Below are 26,402 nucleotides of genomic sequence, written 5' to 3' on the forward strand. Positions count from 1 at the left end.
GGCTGTGCAGAGGTGGAGATGTGACTCTAATGAGCTCCAGAGATTCAAAGCGCCTGACAGTTTTGACATCTGCTGGCACGGCGATACATGGAAGTACAAAACAAGAGAAGCATGAGGCAACACTGTGCTCTAAAACATGGAATATTCAAGGAATTCCTGGCAGAATTCCTGGGAACCTTTGTCTTGGTTGTAAGTATTTTTTTTTCTTTCAGGATGAAACTATTTTTTTTTCTCAGAAATCAAACATTGCACAATCTGCTCACTTTAGAAGTTCCTGTAATTCCTTCAGCTGATTTGATTGTTTTGTTTCAGTTTGATTAAGGATATGTTCCTCTCTGTTTGTCAGCTGTTTGGCTGTGGCTCCGTTGCTCAGACCGTCCTCAGTCGAAACACCCTGGGCGAACCCCTCACCGTCCACATCGGCTTCTCTGTAGGCCTGATGATGGCAGCGTATGTGGCCGGTGGAGTTTCAGGTAAATGCCACTTCTAATGTTGCTCTTATTTAGTTCATTCTTTATTTCTGTTGACATAAAATTGGCCTCAGATGGGCTGCAAAACCCCTATTAGCTCTGCTTAATTTATGCATAGTCAGCAAAGCTGACACACTTGTGAAAAAAAAATCAAAGGTAAAAAGTTTTAATATTGTAGTTGTTAATAGTTTTTTTAGCCTTCTATCTTAACCTCTTAATTTATAGTCAATACAAACCGCCTCTGCCAGAACATATAAAACAATCTGACACAACTCTCTTGTACGTGCTGTAATAAAAACATTGATACTCGTGAGGCTTGCAGCCTGCAGTATTAAATCTTTATGGCTTCCTGTCCGGCCATGTGCCACCTCCCCCAGCTCCGGTGTCAACAGGAACGTGCCAGCTCTCTGTCCAGATCCACCAAATGTGTACTGACCATTGATTTATTAACACAGCCTCTCTGGGGTCGTACATAACCCTGGGCACTAAATGTCCTGCAAACTGCATTGATCATAGGCTACGTTCATCTGTCTATAGCAGAGACCAGACTCCCAGTGAGAATGCTTACTTCATCTGTGCAGGGGCTGAATTGAATTAAATCAAATCCCCCACCCATAATATTTCACAAAGAGATATAACAGGCAGGTTTCTCGTATATATATATTTAGAAACTACCTGGCCTTATTAAAAATAACAACAGAATAACTGGAACATCTTTTTTGTTTTTTTGAGGTAGTGACTTTTATTCTGCCTCTAAAAAAACAAACCGTGAACCGCCCTGGGGGGCTGCTCCCCTTCTGTTGCCTCTTGTAAATGTGACAGCTTCACTAATGATGGAGAGGATATCAGGCCAGCCATCCCACCCACACACACGCACACACTGCACCCCTCTTTTACTCTGTGCTTTGTCCTCTCTCCCAGGGGGCCATGTGAACCCCGCTGTGTCTTTGGCCATGGTAATTTTGGGCAAACTGAAGATCTGGAAGTTTCCGTTCTACGTCATCGCTCAGTTTCTTGGTGCTTTTGCAGGAGCTGCTGCAGTCTTTGGATTATACTATGGTGAAGCCTCCTTTGCATATGTATATAAAGCCATAACAAATGTTATGTAAAGAAGTGATTAAGTGCACAACACTCAGCTGCCGCTGTGAGAATATGTTAACCCTGGGTTTGACTACACAAGATAGAAATGGATCCTTGTGACTTTGCAGTTATGTCAGATGTCTCTTTGTGCTCCTCACAGATGCCTTCATGGACTTCACCAGTGGGATTCTGTCAGTGACGGGAATCAATGCAACGGGCCACATTTTTGCCTCATACCCCGCCAGACACCTGTCAGTCCTCGGCGGCTTCATTGATCAGGCAAGCTCTAGTCGCGGTGAACCACTGACCTCCGCTCTCTTTCTGCCTCTAAATACTGTAAAGTCTGGCCAGTGTGGCTAATGCAGAATCGATCGGCCTATTTAGTCTGAGAACACTCCCTTTTTGGCTCACTTTTGGCCCTAATGTCCCATTTCCTGGTACTTGGCAGAAGGTCACATTTACTTAACGCCATTTCCAGTCTGTTTATTTGGTGCAGCAATACAAAATTAACACGTCTGCTTGCGTTTCCAAAGATGGTGGAAACCACAGCAGGTAAAGCGCTGCGATAAGTCTGCTTAGTGCGACTGTGTTTATGCAAATGTTTGTTATTTTCATTCTGTGTAATAGCAGTGCTCAGAGGTCAAGTACAATTTGAGTCGGAGCGAATCATACGCACAGGGCCAGAGTTAAGATGTTGCAAATGTGATTTAAATGCACCCAGATCACTATACACATTAGCTGGACATGTTTTATTCATTTGTATTCAGATGTTTTCAGTTAGAAAAATATAGTTATTTTATAATAGAAGTTTGAAGAAATTCACATAATGGCATATTATATGACTGCGATGTAAACAAATGGCTTAGTTACTTCAAATTGCACAAAAATCCCTCAAAAAATGACATGAAATGAATTAATGAATATATTAATATGTGCACTGGTTCGCATTATAGAACATTAAACAAAGAAACTATATATAAATGATATATATAATATATCAAATAAAAACTACAGCTGAGTTGTGCTCAGCTTTTAGACTGTATCCATGGCTTATGTATTTATTATGATGTGCGTTGTGAATTTAATAGTCTGATGGCAGATGGGTAAAAGCTGTCACAGGGACCCTGCTGTTCCATGTAGTATATTATTGTAATTGGGATGTTACCAGCATTTATCAAAGCTACACAGCCAAACTCATCCATTAATCAAAGGCTTGCTGGTCCTCTCTCGAAGGTGGTGGGAACAGGTATGCTGGTTTTGTGCATTCTTGCTATCACTGACAGCGGAAACATCGGAGCTCCTAAAGGCGTCGAGCCGCTGGCCATCGGCCTGATCATCATGGCCATCGGCGTGTCCATGGGGCTGAACTGTGGCTACCCCCTAAACCCAGCCAGAGACCTGGGACCCAGACTGTTCACAGCTGTGGCAGGATGGGGGATGGAGGTCTTTAGGTAGGTGGAGTCGAATCACATATTATATGATGATGATGGGTGGGCAGTTTGGCCATTAGGTGAAAAAGTCTAAACATGGTGTTATTATTAAAATGCATGGAATATGTAACTTCTGAAAGACATATCATTAATCTATACATATAAACTCTATGCATCACATGCTAAATGTTGACTTATGTAGTAGCTTTATTTGATGATCTCTTACTTACAAAATAATTTAGCAGTTATAAACAGAATAAAAATCATCATGTGGACACATTCTGTGAATTATGAAAATGTAAATACAGACATATCTCCCTGCCTGTCTTCAAATCTTTCATTGAGCTATTTATCAAAGTGAGCCCGTGCTGGTGACACGTGTTACATAATGTCACATGCGCTCGACAGATGCAGTCGATGCTTGTGCATGAGCCGATGGAGGCACCGGCGATCAACAGCTGACTCTTTTTTCTCCCACTGATGTTTTTGACTCTTCCTTCCTGTTTCCCTTTACTCTGCCCGCAGCACCGCAGACAACTGGTGGTGGATCCCAGTGGCGGGACCGATGGTGGGGGGAGTGGTCGCGGCCGTCATCTACTACCTGTTCATCGAGCTGCACCACCCCCACGCCGAGCACGAGAAGCCCCAGGAGGAAGAGGAGGAGGACGAGGAAGACGAAGAGGATGATGACAGCAGTCTGAAGGACAAATATGAGATGATCACGATGAGTTAAGAAGACTTTCACCTTCAGGACTGAGCGCTTTTACTGTCAGTCAGATGAACACCCAGCGCAGCTTCTATCTGTAAGGACAGGCTCCATGTGTCAGTGTCATCTCATTGGTAGCTGGATAGGCTGTAGTTATACTTCAAGCTTTTTCAGCCCAATACAACACCAAAGACCTCCATGGGTCTAAATAAAAATAAAATATATTTGGAAACACAGAATACCTTTTGCTCGATAGCCTGCTCTGCAATCTAATGTTGCATTTTTCATAAACTCATGGAAATCTCAGTCCTGTGTATTTGAGATCATTACATAAATACTAGCAGCATATATGTGTTGTAAATACCGTTTTGTATATATAAAGGTTTCTCCTTTTTTGCATATACTAAAAATAGAATAATAGTTCTGCATGCATGCAAGTGCCCTGTTACATTTCTTTGTGTTTTTCTCAGTGGTTGTCGTGATATTTGCGTATTAACTTCAAATTTTTTGTGCTTGTTTTGACTTTTTGCAAAACTCTCTTACTCACTTTTGTTTGTCGACATTAAAGTTTCTACAAGTTGCAACTTCTCCTGAGATATTTCCCTTTATCTCTCTGCTGCATTTGTAACAGAAAACTGCACATCAACCTAAAATGTGACAAGATGCTCGGTTGATGTAAACATTCTCATACAAGCAGTAAATTGCTCCACAGACGAAGTATGTCCTGTCGAATCTCATCGCTCCAGCTAATGTCCCCAATGCAGATGAAGGAGCTGAGATTCAGTTGGTTGTCTGATTTTACTTCAACACTGCAGAATTGTTAGAAAAGTTAAATACGATCGGGTGATAAGACTTAAAAATGAGAAGCTTCTTCATTGCTTCATCTGGGAGATTCTCACCTTTGATTTAAAATAAGAATACCAAAAGAATTATTTTATTAATATCAAATGAATTATAGTTAATGTTCGAGAAAAGCCATGTTAAATAAGAGCCGTGAAATGGAGAAAAACAAAAAACCCTTGTTCCAAGCTCTCTAAGTCGAGGAGTGCTCCTGTATAACATGTGGAAAAGAAGCTACAAGAATTGAGAATAATTTAAGATCCAAACAGGAGATTAAAAGATGGCAGTTTGGCTTTAAGAATAAATTTAATTCAAAGTCTCTGTTAACTCAGTTAGCCATGCTTTTTTGGGTCTTCCAAAATAAAAAACAAGAAGTAGTAAGTTAGTAGTAATCAGCTGTAGCGCAAACATGTTGTTGGGCTACCTACTTCATTCCTTCAATATTTCAAGAATAGTTAGAAGTGGGTCAGATTTAATGTTAAGTTCCATTATATTGAAAAAATATTTTGGATATTTCCATCAAAAATCAGTGTAAATTTAAAGCCCTCATATCTCAGTGTCTGGGTACATGCCTCTTAAATCTAGCAGAGTAAGTATAACACAAGTACAAGTAACTCAAAACTGTATGTGAGTAAATACACATTATTTACAGTCTATCTGTGCTGGCTTCATATAGTTCAACAGTAACACTAGCAGAGAGGCAGCAACAATCAGGGGACAAACAAATACTTTTAATTAGCTGATATATAATCTTATACTAAGCTGGGGAGCAGCTACAGAGAACAGAGTGGGCAGTTTGTAGACTGACATGAAGATACATGTGCAGGTATTTTGATTCTTGCTTCTTGTCTTTCATCCCTGTTTCAGGCTTTGAATAATGTGGGGTGATGGTAGAAGAACTGGGTCTGGGGATTTTCCATGTACACAAGCAACCAAGACTAATGACTAAACCCCTCAGACTGACTGACTGTAGGAGCACTGAAAATCCTCTGGCTGCTGGACAACAAAACATGCATTAATTCTGCGCATCCAGCGCAGGTTCTTTGTTTGTGCCGCAGCCTTCATGGTGAGCAGGGCCTTGCTGCCGCTCAGTCCACAAGTCCCCCTTCTACAGTCGTGCTTTTGTCACTGCAAGGAGAAACAAAAGGCACACTGCTTGCTGATCAGCTGTGACATCAGCTCCTTGCAGAGAGCTGGAACTGTAAATGCAGAATATTGATAATATCCTCTGTGTTAGTACACTGTTTCAGATGCAGAGGGACATAGATGTGGGAGCTGTGGGGGAATTGTGTGAGAATAGATCACAAAATCAGTACAAATTCAATCACTGGTGTAAACTTACTGGAATATAACTGAGACACAAAATATTGAACCTCATGCCTTGTTCCTGGATTTAATAAAATCGTGTTTACAACCAGCAACTGCAGCCGAAGAAATGCGCAGAAAATCGATAGCGGGCCACATTCCACTGCATGTGCAAATGCATGCTCCCTGGATTTGACGTACTTTTTCATATGGGTGTTACATCATTGAATGCACTCATAGAGCAAAGTGATCAATAAGTATAGGCAATAAATAATATAGTGCGTAACACACATGTGGAAGACACGAGCAGGCGCGTGGCGGAGACAGAATAAAAGCTTTTGATCAGCTGCTTTTTCCTTCCAACAAATGTATTCAAATAAATAAAAAAAGGATATCTGAGACCAGACAGCAATGAGTGCTGGATTGTGTGTGCTCCTGAAAACAAAACATATATATATATATAAAGCTGTGTGTGTGTGTGTGTGTGTCTCACTGTTGCTGATGCTGGTGACTCACAGGCTGCTAGGAAACCTCCAGCACCAGCATGGCCTCTGAAGCAGCTGCTCCCTCTGCTGTGAGCCTCACGCTACTGCATTCATCACAGTAAACAAGGTTCACTCCAATGGTGCTGTAATTTTTACAACAGGTTCTCATCCCAACCACATCAGGGGCGCCACCAAGGGGTGGGTGGTTGGTTGGTGGGGTGGGGGACTGCCCCCCCAATGCATTAATTCTGGGCATCCAGCGCAGGTTCTTTGTTTGTGCTGCAGCCTTCATGGTGAGCAGAGCCACAAGTGCTAAGTTTAACTAAGTTTAACTAATGCTAATTTGTTATTAAGGGGTCCAGAGTATGCCAAGAAAATACCCCCCACAGCATAACACCAGCAGCAGCCTGAACTGTTGATCCAAAGCAGGATCCATGCTTTCGTGCCATTTACATCCCATTTTATTGTCTGAAATTGCACAGACCAGACAACATTTTTCCAGTTTTCCATTGTACAATTTTGGTGATCTTGTGTGAATTGTTGCCTCAGTTTTCAGCTGGTGTGATCTCTGCTGCTGTAGTTTTTTCTTTTTCAGGTCATTCTCTGTAAATCCTACAGATGTCTATGTGCCATTTCTCAGGGCTGAAATATCAGCCTGTCTGGCACCAACAACAATTCAAAGTCGCTTAAATCACCTTTTTCTAACCATTCTGATGCCCAGTTTGATCTCTGGCAGGTTGTCTTGACCTTGTCAACATGCCTGCAACTCAGTGCAGGCATGTGACTGGCTGATTGCATATTGTATTGACCACTTGAACTGGTGCACCTAACAATGTGGACAACAATTTTGCAAGTTTAACTTTTAACTGCTGTAAAAGGATTTCCTATTTTATGTGCGGTGTGTAGATGTTTGCTTCACTAACAGAGTATCACGCAGATTGGAGTGGGATGGTGCTTTTCCTCAGCAGTGCTCGTATTAGAAATAAAAACCCAAAACAGTTTGGTAAAAAAATAAAATAAAATAAAAAAAAAATCACAAGATCTAATAACTTCACATCCATCTCTTACATTCTCCCCAAACGCAACTTTTCACAAACAACATCAGCATCTTTCAAACACCACGACACCAGACTGTAATGCAAGCTTTCCATTTATTTCAAGCCCAATGCAAATGACGGTTCATGTGTTAAATCAGGGGGAGTGGCCCTTTAAACATCTGGCTGCACAGTCCTCAGTACAAACTGCCTCACATGGAGAGAAAAAGCCAGAGCACGCACACATTTACAGACAGCAAACAGGGGTCTATTTTATTTTGAATGAGTCTTTTAATTAATGCATTTCAAGTACTCCAAAAAATTACATCTCTTTGCACAATACAATTTGAATTTTTTTTTGTTGTTGTTTTTTTTTAGTAAAAATGTTCAAAGTGAACAAAAATTTCCGATACTGTATAAAACACAGTGAACATTAAAATCAGACAGTAGTATTACTTTTTAATCTTGTGTTCTTTCGGCCTACGTCACCTACAACATTTTCAACTCAATTTGGACATTTTTCAGTGCACGTTTATCTAAAAACTTTACCAAGACTACGAAATTAAAAAGAAAGGAAATTTACAGGCATCTTCTCTTCTACCCAAACCATGCCACAGGATAACAAAGACAAAAATGAGAATGTAACACTGACTCCATCACACTGAATTGTTTTTAAGCATTGATGACGGTGGAGAAAAGTATCGTAAGTAAACTCCAGTTCAACTAGCACATATAAGAACATAAAATAACTTAGAAGAGAGGAAAGTTTGTCACATATGAACATCTTTAAAACAACTTACTCTGGAATTAGGATACAAAAAAAATTAAACCGATGTATCAAAAATGTAATTCTCATTTTTCAAATGAAATGCAAATTTTATTCGATTTTTTTCCCCAAGTACTGTACAAGTTTACAGGTTCAATTCTCCGGGCCTTGACAGGTGAGACGTGGCTCAGGAGATCAGATTTAAAAAGAGCTCAATTTTTGTACAGAGAAAAAGAAAACAAAAAAAAACACCCCTCCGACCCGCTCGATTCATCTGCCGCGTGAACGGAAAACCGTGAGGTGTCATTATGTTTGTCGCGTCCCCTCCAGAGCACATGTGTGGCTGTAATGACCAGATAGATATTAGTTATGATTAGTACCGCATGCATTTGAAGTATAGCCATAATGCCACGATAAAAATGAAGTCAGAGCACAGAAAGTCCTTCCACAGCATTTAATGCAACAACAACAAAAAAAAAAAAAAAAAACCTGCAACGTGTTGTTGCTGGAGCATCCCGTCGGGCGAAATGTCTGCGTAGTAAATGAAATGACAGGATTTTAGCATATTATGTCATGATTACATTATCAAATCCTTCCAGTGAGTGTTGTGATTGACCAAGATGCCCCTTTGGTGCAGCGAAGAGAGGAAGAAAACACCTGAGGTCGAATCGTATAGCCTTCATTTCATTCTCTTTAAAGTGGAAACCTCGCAGGTGCTTCCTGGATTTTAGAAAACCTGTGCACTGCTCCGTAAAGTTCTATGGCACGCTCATGTAAACTCTGAGGCCTGCACTCATGAGCTCTTAAGGGGAATTCAGTCCTTGAGATGAGAGATTGGACCAGAAGCTTGTTTCCTGTGGAAGCAGTGACCCCGCTGAGGGACGTGTTGGTGAATAAATGTGACAACACTGCTGCGTTACACCGCTCGCTCCCGCGGTCCAAAGTAAATCGTGTCGAGTGACATACAAACATTACAAACCTTGGTCAATTAATAGTCACATTTAATAAATGTGTCTGCATGCCCACATTAAAAACTTCTTAGTTTCGCTATCTGAAGAATAATAGAATGATTCCGTCTTTTTTTTTTTCCAAGTCATTTTTAAAATTTATTTCCACACTCATGTAAACTAACTCTGTACCATGATACACTCTCACTTCTACACTACGCCACAGCAGCCTTCACTCTTCACCTTGACTTCATATCTGAACAGGCAGGATCAACATCAGCTTCAGTTAGTGGTTATTCATTCTTCATTATTATCAAAAACAAACAAACAAACAAACAAACAAACAAACAGACAGACAGTAAACGGTTGCACCAAACTAGGCGATTTCTCCTTCTGTTTCTGACCTTGTCCAGTTTTTCGTACAACAGGGGTAAAACATGATGTTAGCGAGACAATTTAAAAAAAAAAAAAAAAAACATGGTGAAATAAAGGGACCTTGAACACAGAAGGCCTAAAACGTGGGATATGGCGACCTTGTTGTTCAAAGAAAAGCAAATCAAAACCTAGCGAGTTCATGAAAGTGAGAGAGATCCACCTGATTGGACCGCGGAGAGAACTCGATAGCGTCAAATCCTCAACGGCAGCGTCCAAGGAACTCACCACAACCGTCATTCTTTCATTTATGTGTTAAGAATCCTGAGAGCACTAACCGAAAAATTAAAGAAAACAAAAAAAAAAGTGAAGAATTACACATTTACAGTAGAAGAAATAGTTTGTTTTCACTTATGATACACTAAATATTTACAATCACATGCAGAAGACCGTCTGCACGAGAGACCGGAGCCTGTGTCTTTTGCCGTTTGACATGTGTGAAATCACAAAAGTGCCGCAAATCCCCACTGAGTGTCTCTCATTCCTGGCTAAGATGGCAAAAACAAAAGAACGAAAACAAAAAGAAAAAGAGTTCACAAGCAGCTACGCGCCTGTGACTCAAGAAGATGTTGCAAACGAAGAAAAAAGAAAAACAAAACAAACCACAGAATGAACTAAAGCTAAAAACGATTCCTTAACTCCTTGGCACTCCTTAAAGAAAAAAAAGAAAAAAGATGGGGAAAAAAAAAATGCTAGATCGCACTGCAGTGGAAATGGCTGATGGTCAAGTCCCCTCCACAAAGAGCCAATCGAGTTGCTGAACAGCGTTTTCTCTTTTTCGCGTGTCTTGTTTTGTCTGTAGTTGGAGGATATGATGATGACTAACAACCATGTCAGGCGTTTCTTTGGATGGAGTGACGCTTTTGTTTCCCTCTGTAGGCACAAGGAGGAGCCAAGGCATTGGGGGGGAGCAGGGGGGAGCTGGGTGCAGGGTCTCAGCGTCTCATCTGGCCCATCTGATAGTTCTCTCTGGGCTGACGGTGGTGCCTCTGGGGCTGCGCCTGGCGCTGAGGCTGCCTCTGTGCCTGCCGCTGGCCGCCGTGGCCCCCGTGTCCGCTGTGGCCGTGCGGGTGCTGGGACTGGTGCTGCACCTGAGAGCTAGCATGCTGCTGCGCTCGTCGTCTTTTCAAAGTCCCTGTCAGAGGAAAGAGAGTTAATTTAGGCTCGGGAAAGACACGAGCGTGGTCCTAGATTTGTTTCGTTCAGCTGAAGCGCTTGATCCTAAGCTGGTGGTCTCGCAGTGTGATGGAGGATTACCGTTTCTGTTTGATGACATGTTTATCTCACATTTGTCATCTCTCATGTAGGGAAACTCAAAAATCACAAAGTATCAGCAGCTGTTCTTTCACAGCAGACAGGGTCCTCAAAGAGTGACTCCTGCTTGTGAACAAGCCTACCTTGCATCACATTCATCTTACAGGGTGATGTCATTTATGAGCCTGCAGTGCTGAAGGAATTTATTAAAATCAGACCCCAATGTGAGGTTTATGCCATTGCTGTGCTAAATTAGCAGCATTAGTAATTACCCAATTAGTTTTTTCATGTTTCTGTAATGTTTAATCCACCAGTACTGAATGTTAACCGTGACCAGTTTCTGACTTCATAGAAAAGTCCAAGTTCAGATATAAAAACGTTCAGTGAATTCAGTCATTTTTATTTTGAACGAGATTTCAGATTCAGATCAACTTTACTATTCCCCAAAAAGGGTAATTTGTTTGTAGCTTACCCACAAAACCACTAATCACCAACACTGTTGCAATTCAAGGAAGAAATCAACAACAATGAGGTCAAAAAATAGATGTATAACAACGTCTTTTGCCTTCTTTATCACCTGATTTTCCCAGAGTGAGCAGCTGTCGGTGTACATGATAAAAAGAAGGAGTGACAGAACACAGCCCTGAGGTCAACGGGAGCTTGACACAATCCTACTGGATATTTGTCCATTAACGAGGACCTGTTGGACTCTTTCAGTGAGAAAGTTGAAAAACAGCATCAGGAGCTAATCTAAAAGTTTAAAATGAGAGGCCAGTCTCATTAAAAGCAGAGGAGAAATCAGCAAACAGAAGTCTTGCATGGGGTGCTTACAGACTGTGTTTAACATAAAGTTCGACAGATTTTTTTAAAATATTGTTGCTTTTTTTTATACATAACAGGTGGTCTAATAAAAGTGTTAAACAATGTTTATTAGAGCCTGACCAAAAATACTATAAAAGGGACACAAAAATGCCAAAAACCAACATGAACTTCCTATATATGGGTAAGATACAAGCATTAAGTGTTTGATGTGTGCATTTTTCCTCTGTAGGCTTCAACCGCTGAACTGGCACCTGGTCATCTAAGGTTTGAAAACCCTTGCTCTTAACAATCAAGTAAAGACACTGTCCAAAGCTGCTCTTTCTCACATGTAGGACACAGCAGGAGATATGGAGGCAGAACACCCACACACACTGTCTCTGTTAGCTCACACCGACAGACTTACGTTAGATTTATTTTATTTACTGTCAGCGGTTAGCTGTGCTGTCCAAGACTTCAAGAAACCACCTGCCACTAACTGTAGCTGCAGCAGATAGAAGCTAATAGTAAACAAGCTAAAGGGACCGATCTGTGGTGCTTTGATCTGGAAAAATAAACGGTTGCACGTAGGCTGGAAGATCAGCACTCAAGTGGAGCAGAGCAAAACCCCATTCTGACTGCAGAAGTCAACAACTTCAGGAAAGTTGGGCTGCTATTGTTATCAACGTGTAGCATGTGTGTACAACATGCCAAAAAACAGCAACTTTTAAAAATACTCTTAATTAACAAAGAAAATGTCATTAAACTGCTCTTAAATACATGCAAACCATTTGTACTGATGATACATCACCTTACCCATTACACCCTGCTTAATTTGAATGTGCCTTTTAGAATATTCAACTACACTTTTTTTCTTCTCTCACATTTAAACAAGTAGATCGGTTGCCATGAACACCCTTAGGCGCAACAGCACAGGATGCAGTGATAAAACCAAATTCATGTAGAGAAGCTATAAGAATAAGTCAATCATAACACTGCTCTCATTCACAGGTATTTGTGTATGACTGCAGGGTTAACAAGGCACACAGTACAGTGGTTCGATTTAACGTGATGTTTTTTAGCCTGAGTGAACATTCAAAACTCAATATGAGTTTAATTTGAATCAAGTTTAGGAGCTCAGATTCAGTGCTGACTGGTAAAATCTGTAAGTGTTCTCAGGAAACTGTTTTCACAACACTGACCATATTAACCGTTACTAGGCCTGTAATTGATAACATGAACTGCATGATTAATTTTACTTTACAGCCTGATAATAAATAGGTTTTTTAAAAATATATGTGTATTTTTATTAATTTGTGTCCCTGTAGTGTAGTGCTTTACACATTCTTTTAGCAAGCAAAAGCTCCCCAGTTTGATCGCGGGAGGAGACATGAATCCCATTGGGGTGGTGTCAGCGAGGGCATCCGGCATAAGAATCTGCCAAATCAAACATGCGGAGCTACCCGCTGTGACAACCAATTGTGAAAAAGGCAGGATCTAAAAGTAGCTTTCATATTTACTGTAATTAGAGTGTCCTTGTAAAAGGGAGCTTTCTCTCAGTGGTTTGACCTGTCTGAATAAAAATGATATTTAACCCTCCCCCCCCAAAAAAAACCCTGAATGTCACAGTCAATTTTAAAGGAGGTTTGAAAGCAAACTGCTGACATGTGACTTAAAACATCTGGGTGGTCAGGTAAATTATCTGAAAATTTTTCATGAAAATAAATAAAAGCTGAACGCTCTTATTAGATGAGGTCTCTTTTTAGTGTTCTGGACTCACCTGGAAGTGGTTTGGGAGGTGGAAGTTTGGGGTTGCTGCTGGGAGTATGCACACTACAGATCTTAATGAAACCAGCCATCAGCAAGATGAGGGCGATACCCATCAACAGCACGGCCCACCAGTAAGCCTGGGATGAAAATGAAGCGCAAATCAAGCTCAATCAAATACAAAAAAAAAAAAAAAAAAAAAAAAAAGACCCCCCACATACTAACTAATCATTCACAATCAAGATGTCGACACATACCACGATCCACTCGGCGATGTTCTCATACAGCTCGGGGTTAAAGATGGCCTTCTTTAGTCTGGCAAGTGGCCCATCTGCGTCCACCAGTCGGCACTTCATGAACACATCGCAGTAGCCCTTAAAGTCGTTGCAAGGCGAGCCAGCTGGCAACGTGGTGACCTTTTTATTGAAGAAACGAGCCAGGCGCTCTGATCCTGTGCTGCTGCATGTGCTGGGATTCGCTGTGCAGAGAGACAAATCCAGTTAAAAAAAAGAAAAAGAAAAAAAAGATAAAACTCACCCATATATTTAAAAAACGAAAGAGCCTGGTTATAAAAGGTGTGAAAAAGGGTAAATGACTCACTTTTCTCCATGCAGCACACGTGGCAAAGCTCGGTCTCATCCTTGCCATCTTGGCTGGCACAGGTACACGCCTCGAGCCCGTACTTCTCACAGATGGAGCCGGAGCAGCCCTGCGGAGGAGGAGCACGAGGACAGGCGAGATCAGACACTCGCTGGTATGAGTACAGTGTTGCTATGACAACCAGTTCTTCAAGGTGTGATTTCTTCAGCCACTCACCCCGTTGAGGCAGACTTGAGTCTCTCCGTGGCAGGCGGTGAAGTTGGCCTTGGGCTCCGACGTGGGGCACTGGGCGCTGTCGCCCTTACACACGCCATGGTGAGCGCACTCTGACTCCTCTCGGCACTTGTCACCACGAGCCTTGTAAATGCATTCGCTTGTACAACAAGGACCCTGGCTGGGACTGTTGGGGGAAGAGAAAAGCGTCGCGTTAAGACTCAAAACATGAGAACACCCACTTTAAGAAATATTAAAATGGTCAAACTGAAAAATGAAAATCGTCATCTACCTGCAGACTGTATGGTCCTTTAATGTGCACTTCTTGTTGTCAGGCTGGTTGGCGTCATGGCAGCACTTGTCCTTGCACTGATCGCTGTAGCCACAATCGCACTGCTCGCCAGGCTCCACCATACCATTACCACAGATGGGCTGCCCAGACTCTGTTTTGAAAAAAAGAATAAAGTGTTGAGCCTTTTGCGGAGTAAGCTCAAAGTTTAAATCAGACATTTATTAAATAATATCAGGGGTTTTTATGAATTACAGACTTTTTGGTGCTCTGTAGAAGAAAACCCCCTACTCCTAGTCAGATGTGACAATGAAAAATTGTCCCCCAGTTTTTTTCTCCATTTACACATCATTGAGATTTTCGATTGTTTAAAGGCCTTTACACACCAGACGCATAATAATCATATGAACATTTTGTGCATTAAAAATATTTTTGGACTCGCCCATTCCTAATGCATCCTTACACAGGTTTGTGCAATTTGCTGGACGAATTTGCTGCATTTATTTTTCCGGATCAGACCACTGCATTCGGAAACAAGTGTACTCGCAGCACAAAACGTGCACCGCTACTGAGTATACAATGATAAGAAAACAGTAAAATAATACTATTTTATCTGAGACACACAACTAGATGCTGCTCGGGGCAATCGATCAGATGTGGTCCCAACTCTGCCAACAAGAGTTCAAACTGCCCCACTGACGGTATGTAGGAAACGGTCGTGATGCAGCTTCAACTCGTGGGTCAAACCATGAAATTCTCCCTGCTGCTGTCTTCTCCTGAGAACTGGATGAACTCAGATTCTCCCTTTTCACATTTACAAAGATCAGGACCAACTCGTCATTGCTTGATCATCACTTGATGTCGACTCCATGTTTTTCCCTCCCATAGTGTATTTTTTGAGGAGACATATTTTTTTTGCAAAATTTTAACGAAATACAAGTTTGCTTCTTAAAAATTCGAAATTTCATGGGGTCTTTTTTTTCTACAAAGTGCTTTTTGTGTAAAGGCCTGAACCATTAGAAAAACGCACAAAAATTTCCTTCACTGTGTACACAAATCATGCTGACGGTAGTGGACCATCATCCCCCAAAGGCTCATTCTGAGCACGCTTGCACACCAAACCCTTGAATGCTGTTCTGGAGGGAATGAGTTGCTAAAAAATAAAAATAAAAAAAAGAAAAGAAAAATAGAAACGGACCCTTCAAAGAGCCAAAAGCATAAACCCAAAAACCGTCAGTTTGTGGGTGGGTGTATAAAGCATTTTTCAGTCATATCAGTGCAGCCAAGATGCACGTCACTTTAAACAGCTTGTGCAAAACAGGAAGATTTTTTAGACCCGCCAATCACATGGTGAATTAATCGAGTGACTTCTGAAGCATCAGTTTGCTGTTCTACTGACTCAAAAGTGTGAAACTGGCAAGAAAAAAAAGCAAAAGAAATAAAGATGACAAGGTATACTTCCATAGTCTGCCAAATACTGTACAAAAATACCATGGACTAATGCCAAGCTGGCTTTTCAAAGCTGATACTAGCCAATAACTTCTCAGGATGCCTGAATTCTTTCACTAATTAAGACTTTGGGGTAAAAATATTCCACACCATGAGAAGAACCCTAACCCTGATCACAAGTTAAGGTCGAGGCCCTAGATCCAACAGAAACAGTAAAACGTACCAACGAAGCAGTTGTTCCTCTTTTTTTCCAGCACCTGGCTGATGTTGCGAATGCTGCAGAGGGAGAACTTATTGTTGTTGAGCTTGTCTCCAGATGTAGCCCTTGCATACATGATATAATTGCCCTTCTCCTTCTTGTCTTGGCTTTTGGATTCCCCTGGTGTGCACTCAGATCCAGAGTCATGCTGGCAGTGAGGAAGAAAAAGAAAATCAAAGATTAAAAGCAAGAATAAGGGACAAAGAGTACAGGCATCATAAATTCCTTCTCACCGTGCATAAATGCGGCACTCACCGGGGAGCCAAAGTTGTGTCCTACTTCATGTGCAAAAGTGATATGGGAGACTTTCGGAGGTACGTGGGAGGCATAGTTCTGTACAGTGATTATACCAGTGTTGAGAGACTTCTTTTTTCCATCCGAGTACAGCTTGCTTTTTTCACAGATGCCTCCAGAGCTCCCTGAGAAGGAAAGGCACAATTTGCAACAAACAAAATATGGAAAAACTTAGCTCAATGAAGAGAGTGAATGTGATTAATTTAACACCAGCTATTCAAATAAGTGACAGGAGGCCTTATTTAAAAACACACTTCATCATCATGTTTACAGTACATGCTGAAGACAAATTTTGTTTGTCATTACTGAGAGAAGATGCCCATTTTACTGCAGCAAATTTGCATTTTAACTGCAGTGCTTTCAATTAAAAAGTCAAATTAACTCCAGCGTAGAGTAAAAACAGACTGCAACAAATATCTGGCGACAGTTTTAAAGAAAAATATGTTCCTGTTTGATGAGCTTCAGTCTACACTTGCGAGGACAAATTCCTGCTAAGGAATGTGAAAAAAAATTATGTTTTTGTACCTTTCTGTAAAAACAAGACACAGTCTGCTTGCTTATCACAAGAATAAGATTTTCGTACCTGAGGGCGCTCCCACCCAGGCCAAACCCAGCACCCCATCATCAAAATCTCTGTCAGTGAAAACATAAGCCAAGCAGTAGTCGTCGTGGTTCTGCTCCGAGTTCAGCTCCAAAAACTTCTCCACACCAATGTTGGCAAAGCGGAATGGGTTGGACTTGTCCCTCTCGTCACTGGTGGTGTTTATCTGTGAAGACAGGAGACAGCTGGTTCACAGGAAAGACCGTGAACAGACCTAAAACGCGAAAGCGGACGATCTGCGAAAGACTCACCCGGATCCTTTTCACCATGAAACTGATGTTACGAATGCCCATGAAGTCTGTGCCTTGATAAATGGCATCAATGGCCTTCACATGACTGGAGATCTGAAGAAAGTACGAGGTATTCATACTTTTAATAGCTGACATTTCACTCAAGTACGCCGTACATGATGCTACAAGTACTAACAAGAGCTACTTGTATGTAGCTCTATTGCTAACAACAACAGTTAACAGAAACAGTAGGCTAATATCATACATTATTCAACTGGCTATGTGGTTTTTGCATTTAAAAAATACAAAACAAAATTCAGTGTTTATGCCAGGCGTGGCATTGACCTAGGACATTACCCATCCGGTGCCTGTCGAACGGCACTATACGACAACATTGACATCAAACTGATGTCACATACGGCGCCGCTAGCAGCCATTTCTGCATCACTTTATTTTGTAACCTGACGCATTGTTCCACTGCCACCGGGTTGAAGAGACAAGTTTACGATCGTGTAGGCTTATACCACCGTTTTAATGACACATCAACACAGAATCTCTGAGAGTCACAGATTGCTCAGAGGGAGATGGTGCAAGAATAAACTTTCTGAAAATAAACAAACCTAAAAGAACAAACAGATGCTAAATAATTAAATCAATAGATAGACAATTTCTATGCTTCCACTTTTGACTTCTTTTATATCAGCACCGATGTGGAGGTATTGTCTGACACCTGCGACACCTATCGTTCAGGAGAATACCGCAAGCATAAAAGATGATGTAATCAGGGTTATACTGGGGGCTTTAAGGTGGTGGAAAAAAGTGAAGTGGCAACGTGTACACTATAAAGTGAGTAGACCGAATAATAAGCTACTGCTGGCAGTAATATCTTCCTATTGCTGCTAGCCTCCTGTATACTAACTTAGCTTAGTATACAGATTAGGAAAAATGGAAAACAGCCTCACTCTCATTAATTAAGTGCAGTAGTTAATGGGTAGTGCTTGAGTGGTGCTAATGTCTTAGTATAACTCTCCCCAGAAAATGATAATAGATTTGCCAAAATATGACAATTCCTACACCGTAACGCAACTCCATAGAAATTGTACTTTGTGGACATTTTCTAGGCTTTAGAAAGTATTAAGAGTAGCATATATACCAAGTCACTTCCTGTGCGTTACCTGCGCTATGACAGCTTCTCTACTCTTGTAATACTTGAAGAAGAGGTGGTCGGTCTGAATAAAAAGCTGACATGTGTTTTTCTCAGCCTGGGCCATCCTCTTCTTCCTCAGCAGCTGGGTGTCCAGCTCAGTGTGGACTTCCTGCTGTGAGTGGGACGGAAGAGGCAGAGCAGGAAATACACAGTTAAATAAAACATATTTAAAGGATTTTTCCACCAAACAGTAAAAAGAGTAAATAAATAATGTCTGGTATTTTTAGGCTGTGGTTCTTCAGCTGCAGTATGTTCATGAAGCTCTATTCTGCAGAGGAATATGTGCTTTCTATGTCACATACAGAGTGGGGGGGGAAAGGCTGACCAGTGATGGACATCTATCTCATGTGGAGTTTTAACGTGTTCAGTACTTTTCGGTCACAGAGTTTTGCAGTGACATGTCACACCAAGTGAGTCAGAAGTAACATATAAATCAAGTTAATACTTTTGTTAATGTGGTTTAAATTGAACACAGACATATTTTATGACTGCCTACTATCTTCGATTGGATTAGAGCTAAGAGGCACAGCTTGAGATAAGGTGTTACATTTTATTGTCAGGTACCAAATTGAACATCATGTCATCCTGTTTCAGTTTATGACTTGAATGTGATAATAATACACGTGAGGCTTAGATGCTGCTTTCCTTATTTCTGAATCCAAAAGGATCTAAATCTGAATCAGTTTGTGACACATTCTTGCAAACGCGACACTAAACTTGATCTGTGAAGATATGATGAAATGTCTAACCGTGCCCATCTTGCAGTGATAAAGAATCCTTCCCCAAAATTTCCTGGATTGAGATCTGAACTGACTCCAAGAATGAGTCATTTTTGCAATGTGGGCCAAGCCTGAGCTCTGGAAAATTTTTCATGCAGTTAAATCTTTAACTTTTTGAGTAATCCTGCTAACACTCCTCTGCAACGGTAACAAATGAACAGGTGAACTTTTATACAGATGATCGTCTGGCCAAACTAAACCGTGTCGTAATACAATTTATGGAAATCTGTTCTGATCTGTTGAGAAATAATATATTACATATTAATAATAAAGTGACAAATCTTAACCGTGACTATACTGGTTTGACACTTACATGGTTATAACTTAAAACACAGAACCAGGCACAGAGACTTTAAAAAGACATCTCTAGGTATTTTTGACCCTGACTAAGTAGTACCATAAAATATCCTCAAAGCTCTTCACTAAACCCTGTCAGGGTTTATTGTGGTGTATGGTGAAGTTAACCTTAGGGGGCTGCTCCACGGCAGAGGCTTGGTATTTCTTCATCCTTTCAAACACAGAGCTATCGGCACAGCCTCCCTCTGGGCCATACTTGTGCGGGTAGTCTGTATGAGAGAGACAGACACAACACTGTTAGGATTATGGGAGACAATGTTAGCTACTTAACCCCGTGAGTCACTCTATTTCAGGCGCTATTCATGATCAGCTAATGGAAGTACTTACACGTCACTTGAGCCTAGCTTTGCTGTGTGAGTTACTTTCCTGTCGCTCTCATTAGTGATTCCTCTCACAATTATGTTTAATTTGCCCCTCAGCCACACGCTATGTGTACACAGATGATGTGAAATTATGATTTGCAAGTGTAGTGAAGTGTACTTGGTGCTCACTATTAGTATCAACATTGCAAAGCCTGCTGAAATGAGCCAGTACCCAAGAGCAAGATTGTGTTACTCAGCTAATGAACACCCCAGGTGTCCGTGCTCCCCAGGGGGGCCTATCACACCAGTCTGCCTCCATCGGCTCGGCAGCACTAACCTTGCACTTTCCAGTCACACATTTACACACGCATATATCTAAACACACACTCGATGATCACGGGATAATAGCCTTTCAAAGTATTTGCGTGGCTAAAGGTGCAGGGACTCACGTATGTCATCTTCATGGTAGATGACAGAGTGGAAGGGCACGTCCTTGTCCTCAAGGTATCTCTCCGCAGGCTCCACGTAGTAAGTGCCATGGTAGCTCTGAATAAAACCCTCAAATTTACCATCCACAATGGAGCCATGAGTCAATGTGCCTTTCTCGCCTGGGAGTCCAAATTGTACAATTGTAAGCATCAGAAGATTGACACAGAAGCGGGTGGATTTGCATTTGAGAAAAACAAAGCCAACAGTTATTTGAAAAATCCCCTAGAGCAGCGGTACTGTAGTGAGACATTTAAACAACTATGAAAAATTTATAGTCTTACCAAAGATTTCTCCAGTGTAGATGTGAGAGGTATCATATGGAATCTCTTCACCTGAAATATCTACCTTCAAATCTGGGGAAAACAACGTGGTATCTCTCTTCATTCGTAAATTAAAGTGCCTGAAATCAAAGAGATAAAAAAGAAGGCCTTTAGATTCAGGAGAGGAGCTGCAGTTGGCCATAAGTAGTGGAAGTAAGCAACATTCACCCAGCCTTCTCTAAAAATGAACCTGCAAATTAAAAGGGGGGTGGGGTCGAAGCAAGAGCATTCGCAGGGAAAAACAAAACAAAAAAACCCCTCCATATACGCCATTTTCTGCTGCTGATGGAAAATTGCAGCATTTAAATTTGTAAGAGTCCAGACAGAAAATTTGAAATTAGGGCATCTTGCAACAATGCTGTTTTTTTTGTAGTTCAAACATATGGAGAGGAAAAAAAAAAAAAACATGTTACAGTAAACCTCGGGTTTCATGGAACACCTACACAGTGCTCTTATTGTACGCTCGCATTGTGTGAAAGTTGCTGTTCTCTAGGTCCGTGCACAGACGAAACACAAAGCCTTTGTAAAATTTAGATCTGAAGCTTAATATAATAACAAACAATACGTCCTGCAACGTGCACAATGCCTAGTGAATCACTGTTTCTTTGTAGGAATCTCAGGGGAAAACTCTGCGGCATATTAACATGTTTATTGGCTGTTTCAGATACATACAGAACTCTGCAAAGGTTTTAGGCTCTCTAGATGTTATCCATTGCTCAATCCTATTAAGGAGGCATGTGATAGGTCCAAAATCTTTATTCTGTAGGATGGCAGTGAGCCCAAAAAAAAAAACAAAAAAAAAACCAACAAGAGTCAAAGTCCGTTCTTTGGCGACAAGAACAAGGAGTCTTGCAACAGATGGTAAATCTCCCACACTGTGATCATAACACCAACGTGGACTCAGTCTGAGATTCCATGAGAAAATAACAGAGAGCCATAATTTACAGAAAAATAGGGCAATTCTGAAAGATGTGTGAAGGAAACTACTGCTCCAGCACTTTGAACTAAAAACCTAAGAACTGGTGGCGTTTTAGAGGCAAACCTTATAGTGCATATGAATCTAAAAGCATCCTCACTTTACTTTTAGTGGCTGTTTAGTGTAAAGCACAAGACATTGTGTTCAAATCTCAAAAAGGAAAGGCAGGTGGTGTGCTGCAAGTGAAAGAGAAGAATCAGGAGTTCTCTCTCTAGCTTTGTCGTAAACTCAAAAGGAAAAGAAGCTGATGTGTTTTTTTTTTTAAAGGAAGAGACATCTTCCTTCCGAGTTTGCCTTGCTCTTATGATACGCTTCCCTATTAAGCGGCATCTGAGTTTAGAAACAGCAGGCCCTGTTACAGGAAGGGCAACAAACTGCCTTTGCCAAGATCCCAGCCAGATGGTCGTGACTTTGTCATGGATGCTTTTTCACAACACCACCTCCTCAAAATATTAGCTAAAGAACCATGACAAGGACAGTATCAATCCATATACTATATTTGGAGGGGTTTCTACTCAGGCAGCATGAAACACCCAATACATCACAGAGCTAACGAACACAGACAAATACATGCACAGTTTCACTTTAACTGCAGGGAATAAGAACACCTGAACAACAGCAATTATTTTGAGCTCAGGTTTGTGTCTTTAAATAGCCCATTTCTATCCCACCAACACAGTTAGTTTAAGCAATTAAACAAACATTAGAGTAGTTGCTGGTTAATTCAACCAATCAAGGAATACTAAAGCTCCAGGGCAGAGCAGAAAACCTACACAGAAACTAAGTCTGGATCATTAATCCATCCTGAACACTGACCTAACATGATGCACCTGCGTATTTTTTTGATTTTGTAAAACAACTTTTAATAAAATTGCAAATCCCCCAACACAGAAGACCTCCAACTTTAATCATAAACAGCACAAGTACACGGAACTGTGTTTGCAAATGAATAAACAGACAAATGAATAAAGATACATGAAGAGAAAGGGGAAAAAAGAAAAAGAGATGCAGACAGACTTTACCTTTGGATAGTATCTAGAAAAAAAAAAAAAAAGTGCACGAACCTTCCATGGGCATGAAAATCTAAATGCAAGTACTTGTCTTCATGAGAGAGTGCCCTCTTGGCCCTCTGATGCTTGCTGTGCACAAGCTCTGTGTCATAGGACAGGCCTTCATAGTGGCGGATGTACTTGTTCAGGGGGTTTCTATAGTGTCCTGTGTGAAAAGAACAAAGGAACATCTGTTAAAGAAAGATATGTGTACATGGTTCCCCCCCCCCAAATATTATACATACAGCGGCAATCCAAAAAAGAAAAAACACGTTCCCTACTCATTAGAAACTGGGATGCGATTCTAGTTGGTAACAGTAACTATTCCTAACAGAAAGACTCAAAAGAATATGTACAAAAGCTACATTTGTAAACAACCGATGCACTGCTCATGTTAGGGTGGTTTAGATCCTCATAAGGCGGATAATCTGGACGATATTTGACAGGCAGGATTACAATAAAGGAAACAGACAGCAAATCAGTGAGGTCTGGGTTTTAACATTTAACTAAAATCTATTTAAGCCAAATGAATGGCAGCCTTAGACTAACCCTCAACGACAGCCCACAGCATCACCACTTAATTATTTCGCCACCAGAAGAGTGGGTGGTGGGCTTGAAAGAAAGCGATTCTTAACCGTCTCCACCCATTTTGCCCACTGTTTCACACTCAAACAAAATTGTTTTTTTCTAGACTGATTTTGGTAATGGCATCTATTCCCCCCATGAATGTTGGCGTGTTTTCCACATACATATACACCACTTTCCTCAGTGTAAGGTCAGATCGCTGCTCCATATATAAAAAAAAGAAAAAGAAAGAAGCTTTTTTAGTAAATAGAGTCCATGTAATTAGGCCTCTCTGGCAGGTAATTATGCCTGACTAGTGAGCCATAAATTACAGGATTCTGTGCAACATTATAACAAAGATGGATAAGTAGACCAGGCTTCAGCTACTTCCCTCTTCATGTGCGGTATGAAATATTTAGGTGGTAACATTAAATTTTTCATTGAGGTGACTATGAGAAGTGAAGGCCATGACTATATCTCTGAAATAAATTAATTTCTTTATGTTTCTTACAAAACATAAAGAAAATGTGAGGAGCCAAGATTAATACACTTCAAAAACACTAATCAAAGAGAAACATTAAATATAGGAAAATATGAGACAAGTTGGACTTAATTTATCTTAAAAGTTGGGAACGCTACTGTGTTACAGTAGCCAAAAACAACATAGGTCAATAAAAAAATAAAAATATTGAATCAGAATGTAAAAATGAGAAAAAAAGAGCTCAATCAAGCTGAAATCAATGTATGTGAATGAATAGCTTGAGTACACTGTAATAAATAAAAAGAAGTATTGTGGTATTAGGCACGAAGGGTTTCCTGTAGTTTAGACTGGATTAGATTAATAAAAGAAGTAATGCAGGCAAAACCACTGTGTAATTGTATATGAGTCCTAAATCTAACTGAGAACATTAGGATTTAAAAGCACAGCATCGGCATATAGCAGATAGAGGTAGGATGGCAGAAGTGCATTACACGTCAATACTGCATTTTACACAAAGCAATTTGGCACCCACACTTTACCCACACACACACACAAAACCTATTTTTATTAAAATACTGACTGCAGGCTGATTTGACTTAAAATAGAAAAATACCAAGAGAAAACACCACTGACAGGGAGCAAAACTGCAGACAAAATTATGCCAGCAAAATGTGCAAACTTGTGTCTTTTACACTGAACACAGTCACGGGTTATTTTCGGGACTAAACTGCTGTTGCTTTTTTAAAATAATGACAGAACAATTAGCGGCTAAAGTGGCAGCTAGCTCAGAGCTAACGCTGCTTTATCACAGTCGGCATCTCCATCTTCTCATAACAATGGCTGTCGGCGCCGCTCGCACGGTAACAACAAAACCCTCACCCAAAAGCTGGCGATAAAAAACGGTGACAACACACGGACGTAACTCCCCAACGTCCGTTTATTTCAATCGACTGCGCGAATCCGAGCCCGCTTTTAAGCTATGTGTGATTTGTCGCCTTGAAGTAATACGGCAAAAAGGGTGCAGTCCTCTTCATAACAAGCAGGCCCTGCTGATCCCTTCTGTAGCTAGCAGGCTATCGGGATTTCTGCTCCTCTCCGCTCGCTGCTTCATGGATTCAACACAACTCGATTTTCTCCGACAGAAACCGCCTCACTCACCTTGGGTGTAGTTTAGCACGTACACGAAGAGGAAAACTTTAAGGAGAAGGGTATGTGACAAATCCATTGTTAGAGCATTGATGCCGTTTTCACTTTATTGTCCTACTTAGATAGGCGCAGACGCCCTGTGTGTTTATTGCAGCTTCCTCACATCGCCTCCTCTCCCTCTCTCCAGCGCCGTGACGTCAGACGCAGGATAGCCTGGCATCCCTTCCCCCAGAAGCGTCCATGATCCAGCAGGCCTGCATACATTACAGCACTCAGTGTGCCTCGGATCTACAGTCGTGGCCAAACGTTTTGAGAATTACATAAATATTGGAAAAGTTGCTGCTTAAGTTTGTATAATAGTAATTTGCATATACCCCAGAATGTTATGAAGAGTGATCAGGTGAATTGCATAGTCCTTCTTTGCCATGAAAATTAACTTAATCCCAAAAAAACCTTTCCACTGCATTCCATTGCTGTCATTAAAGGACCTGCTGAGATCATTTCAGTAATCGTCTTGTTAACTCAGGTGAGAATGTTGACGAGCACAAGGCTGGAGATCATTATGTCAGGCTGATTGGGTTAGAATGGCAGACCTGACATGTTAAAAGGAGGGTGATGCTTGAAATCATTGTTCTTCCATTGTTAACCATGGTGACCTGCAAAGAAACGCGTGCAGCCATCATTGCGTTGCATAAAAATGGCTTCACAGGCAAGGATATTGTGGCTACTAAGATTGCACCTAAATCAACAATTTATAGGATCATCAAGAACTTCAAGGAAAGAGGTTCAGTTCTTGTTAAGAACGCTTCACGGCGTCCAAGAAAGTCCAGCAAGTGCCAGGATCATCTCCTAAAGAGGATTCAGCTGCGGGATCAGAGTGCCACCAGTGCAGAGCTTGCTCAGGAATGGCAGCAGGCAGGTGTGAGCGCATCTGCACGCATAGTGAGGGGAAGACTGTTGGAAGATGGCCTGGTGTCAAGAAGGGCAGCAAAGAAGTCACTTCTCTCCAAAAAAAACATCAGGGACAGATTGATCTTCTGCAGAAAGTATGGTGAATGGACTGCTGAGGACTGGGGCAAAGTCATATTCGATGAAGCCTCTTTCCGATTGTTTGGGGCATCTGGAAAAAGGCTTGTCCGGAGAAGAAACGGTGCGCGCTACCATCAGTCCCGTGTCATGCCAACAGTGAAGCATCCTGAGACCATTCATGTGTAGAGTTGCTTCTGATCCAAGGGAGTGGGCTCACACGACTGTAGTGTCATGCGTGTGTGTCATATATAAATATATGCACACATCAATAAACATGAAAATTCTAGAGTTTTTCTCAACATAACAACTTAACTGCTCAATTATTTCAGCTACAGGGCTTTTAGTACAATTGCACATGATTTTACATTAATATTACATAAACGATTCACTGTTGAAGCCACTTTATGCAAAACTGTGAAACACCCCCGAGTATCAACCGCCCACTGTGACTGAT

General features: G+C 41.1%; 2 protein-coding genes across 6 annotated transcripts; one reads left to right on the forward strand and one right to left on the reverse strand.

The window, feature by feature from the left end:
* Positions 1-18: 18 nt before the first annotated feature.
* On the forward strand, positions 19-4,248 carry LOC116326716 (aquaporin-9-like). The gene is made up of 6 exons (XM_031748107.2): positions 19-189; positions 347-473; positions 1,392-1,529; positions 1,711-1,829; positions 2,784-3,001; positions 3,506-4,248. The coding sequence occupies exons 1-6, from the start codon at positions 88-90 to the stop codon at positions 3,711-3,713; spliced, it is 912 nt and encodes a 303-aa protein (XP_031603967.1). The 5' UTR covers positions 19-87; the 3' UTR covers positions 3,714-4,248.
* A 3,205-nt stretch (positions 4,249-7,453) lies between these two features.
* On the reverse strand, positions 7,454-25,150 carry LOC116326736 (disintegrin and metalloproteinase domain-containing protein 10-like). 5 transcript variants are annotated; one of them, XM_039615484.1, is made up of 16 exons: positions 25,083-25,150; positions 22,744-22,894; positions 20,665-20,783; positions 20,344-20,502; positions 19,701-19,801; positions 18,425-18,568; positions 17,271-17,363; positions 17,002-17,185; positions 16,380-16,543; positions 16,089-16,272; positions 14,420-14,570; positions 14,131-14,314; positions 13,915-14,023; positions 13,572-13,792; positions 13,328-13,454; positions 7,454-10,630 (listed from the first exon to the last, which is right to left on the reverse strand). In XM_039615484.1, exons 3-16 carry the CDS (start codon positions 20,765-20,767, stop codon positions 10,431-10,433), a joined length of 2,124 nt encoding a protein of 707 aa, XP_039471418.1. In that variant the 5' UTR covers positions 20,768-20,783; positions 22,744-22,894; positions 25,083-25,150; the 3' UTR covers positions 7,454-10,430. The 5 variants fall into 5 exon arrangements, with proteins under 5 accessions (XP_039471418.1, XP_039471417.1, XP_039471416.1 ...); XM_039615483.1 differs by having other exon boundaries at positions 25,038-25,136; XM_039615482.1 differs by having other exon boundaries at positions 18,425-18,565; positions 24,932-25,100.
* Between the last annotated feature and the right edge of the window lie 1,252 nt (positions 25,151-26,402).

Source organism: Oreochromis aureus, linkage group 7, assembly GCF_013358895.1.
Source record: "Oreochromis aureus strain Israel breed Guangdong linkage group 7, ZZ_aureus, whole genome shotgun sequence".
Classification (NCBI taxonomy): Eukaryota; Metazoa; Chordata; class Actinopteri; order Cichliformes; family Cichlidae; genus Oreochromis; species Oreochromis aureus.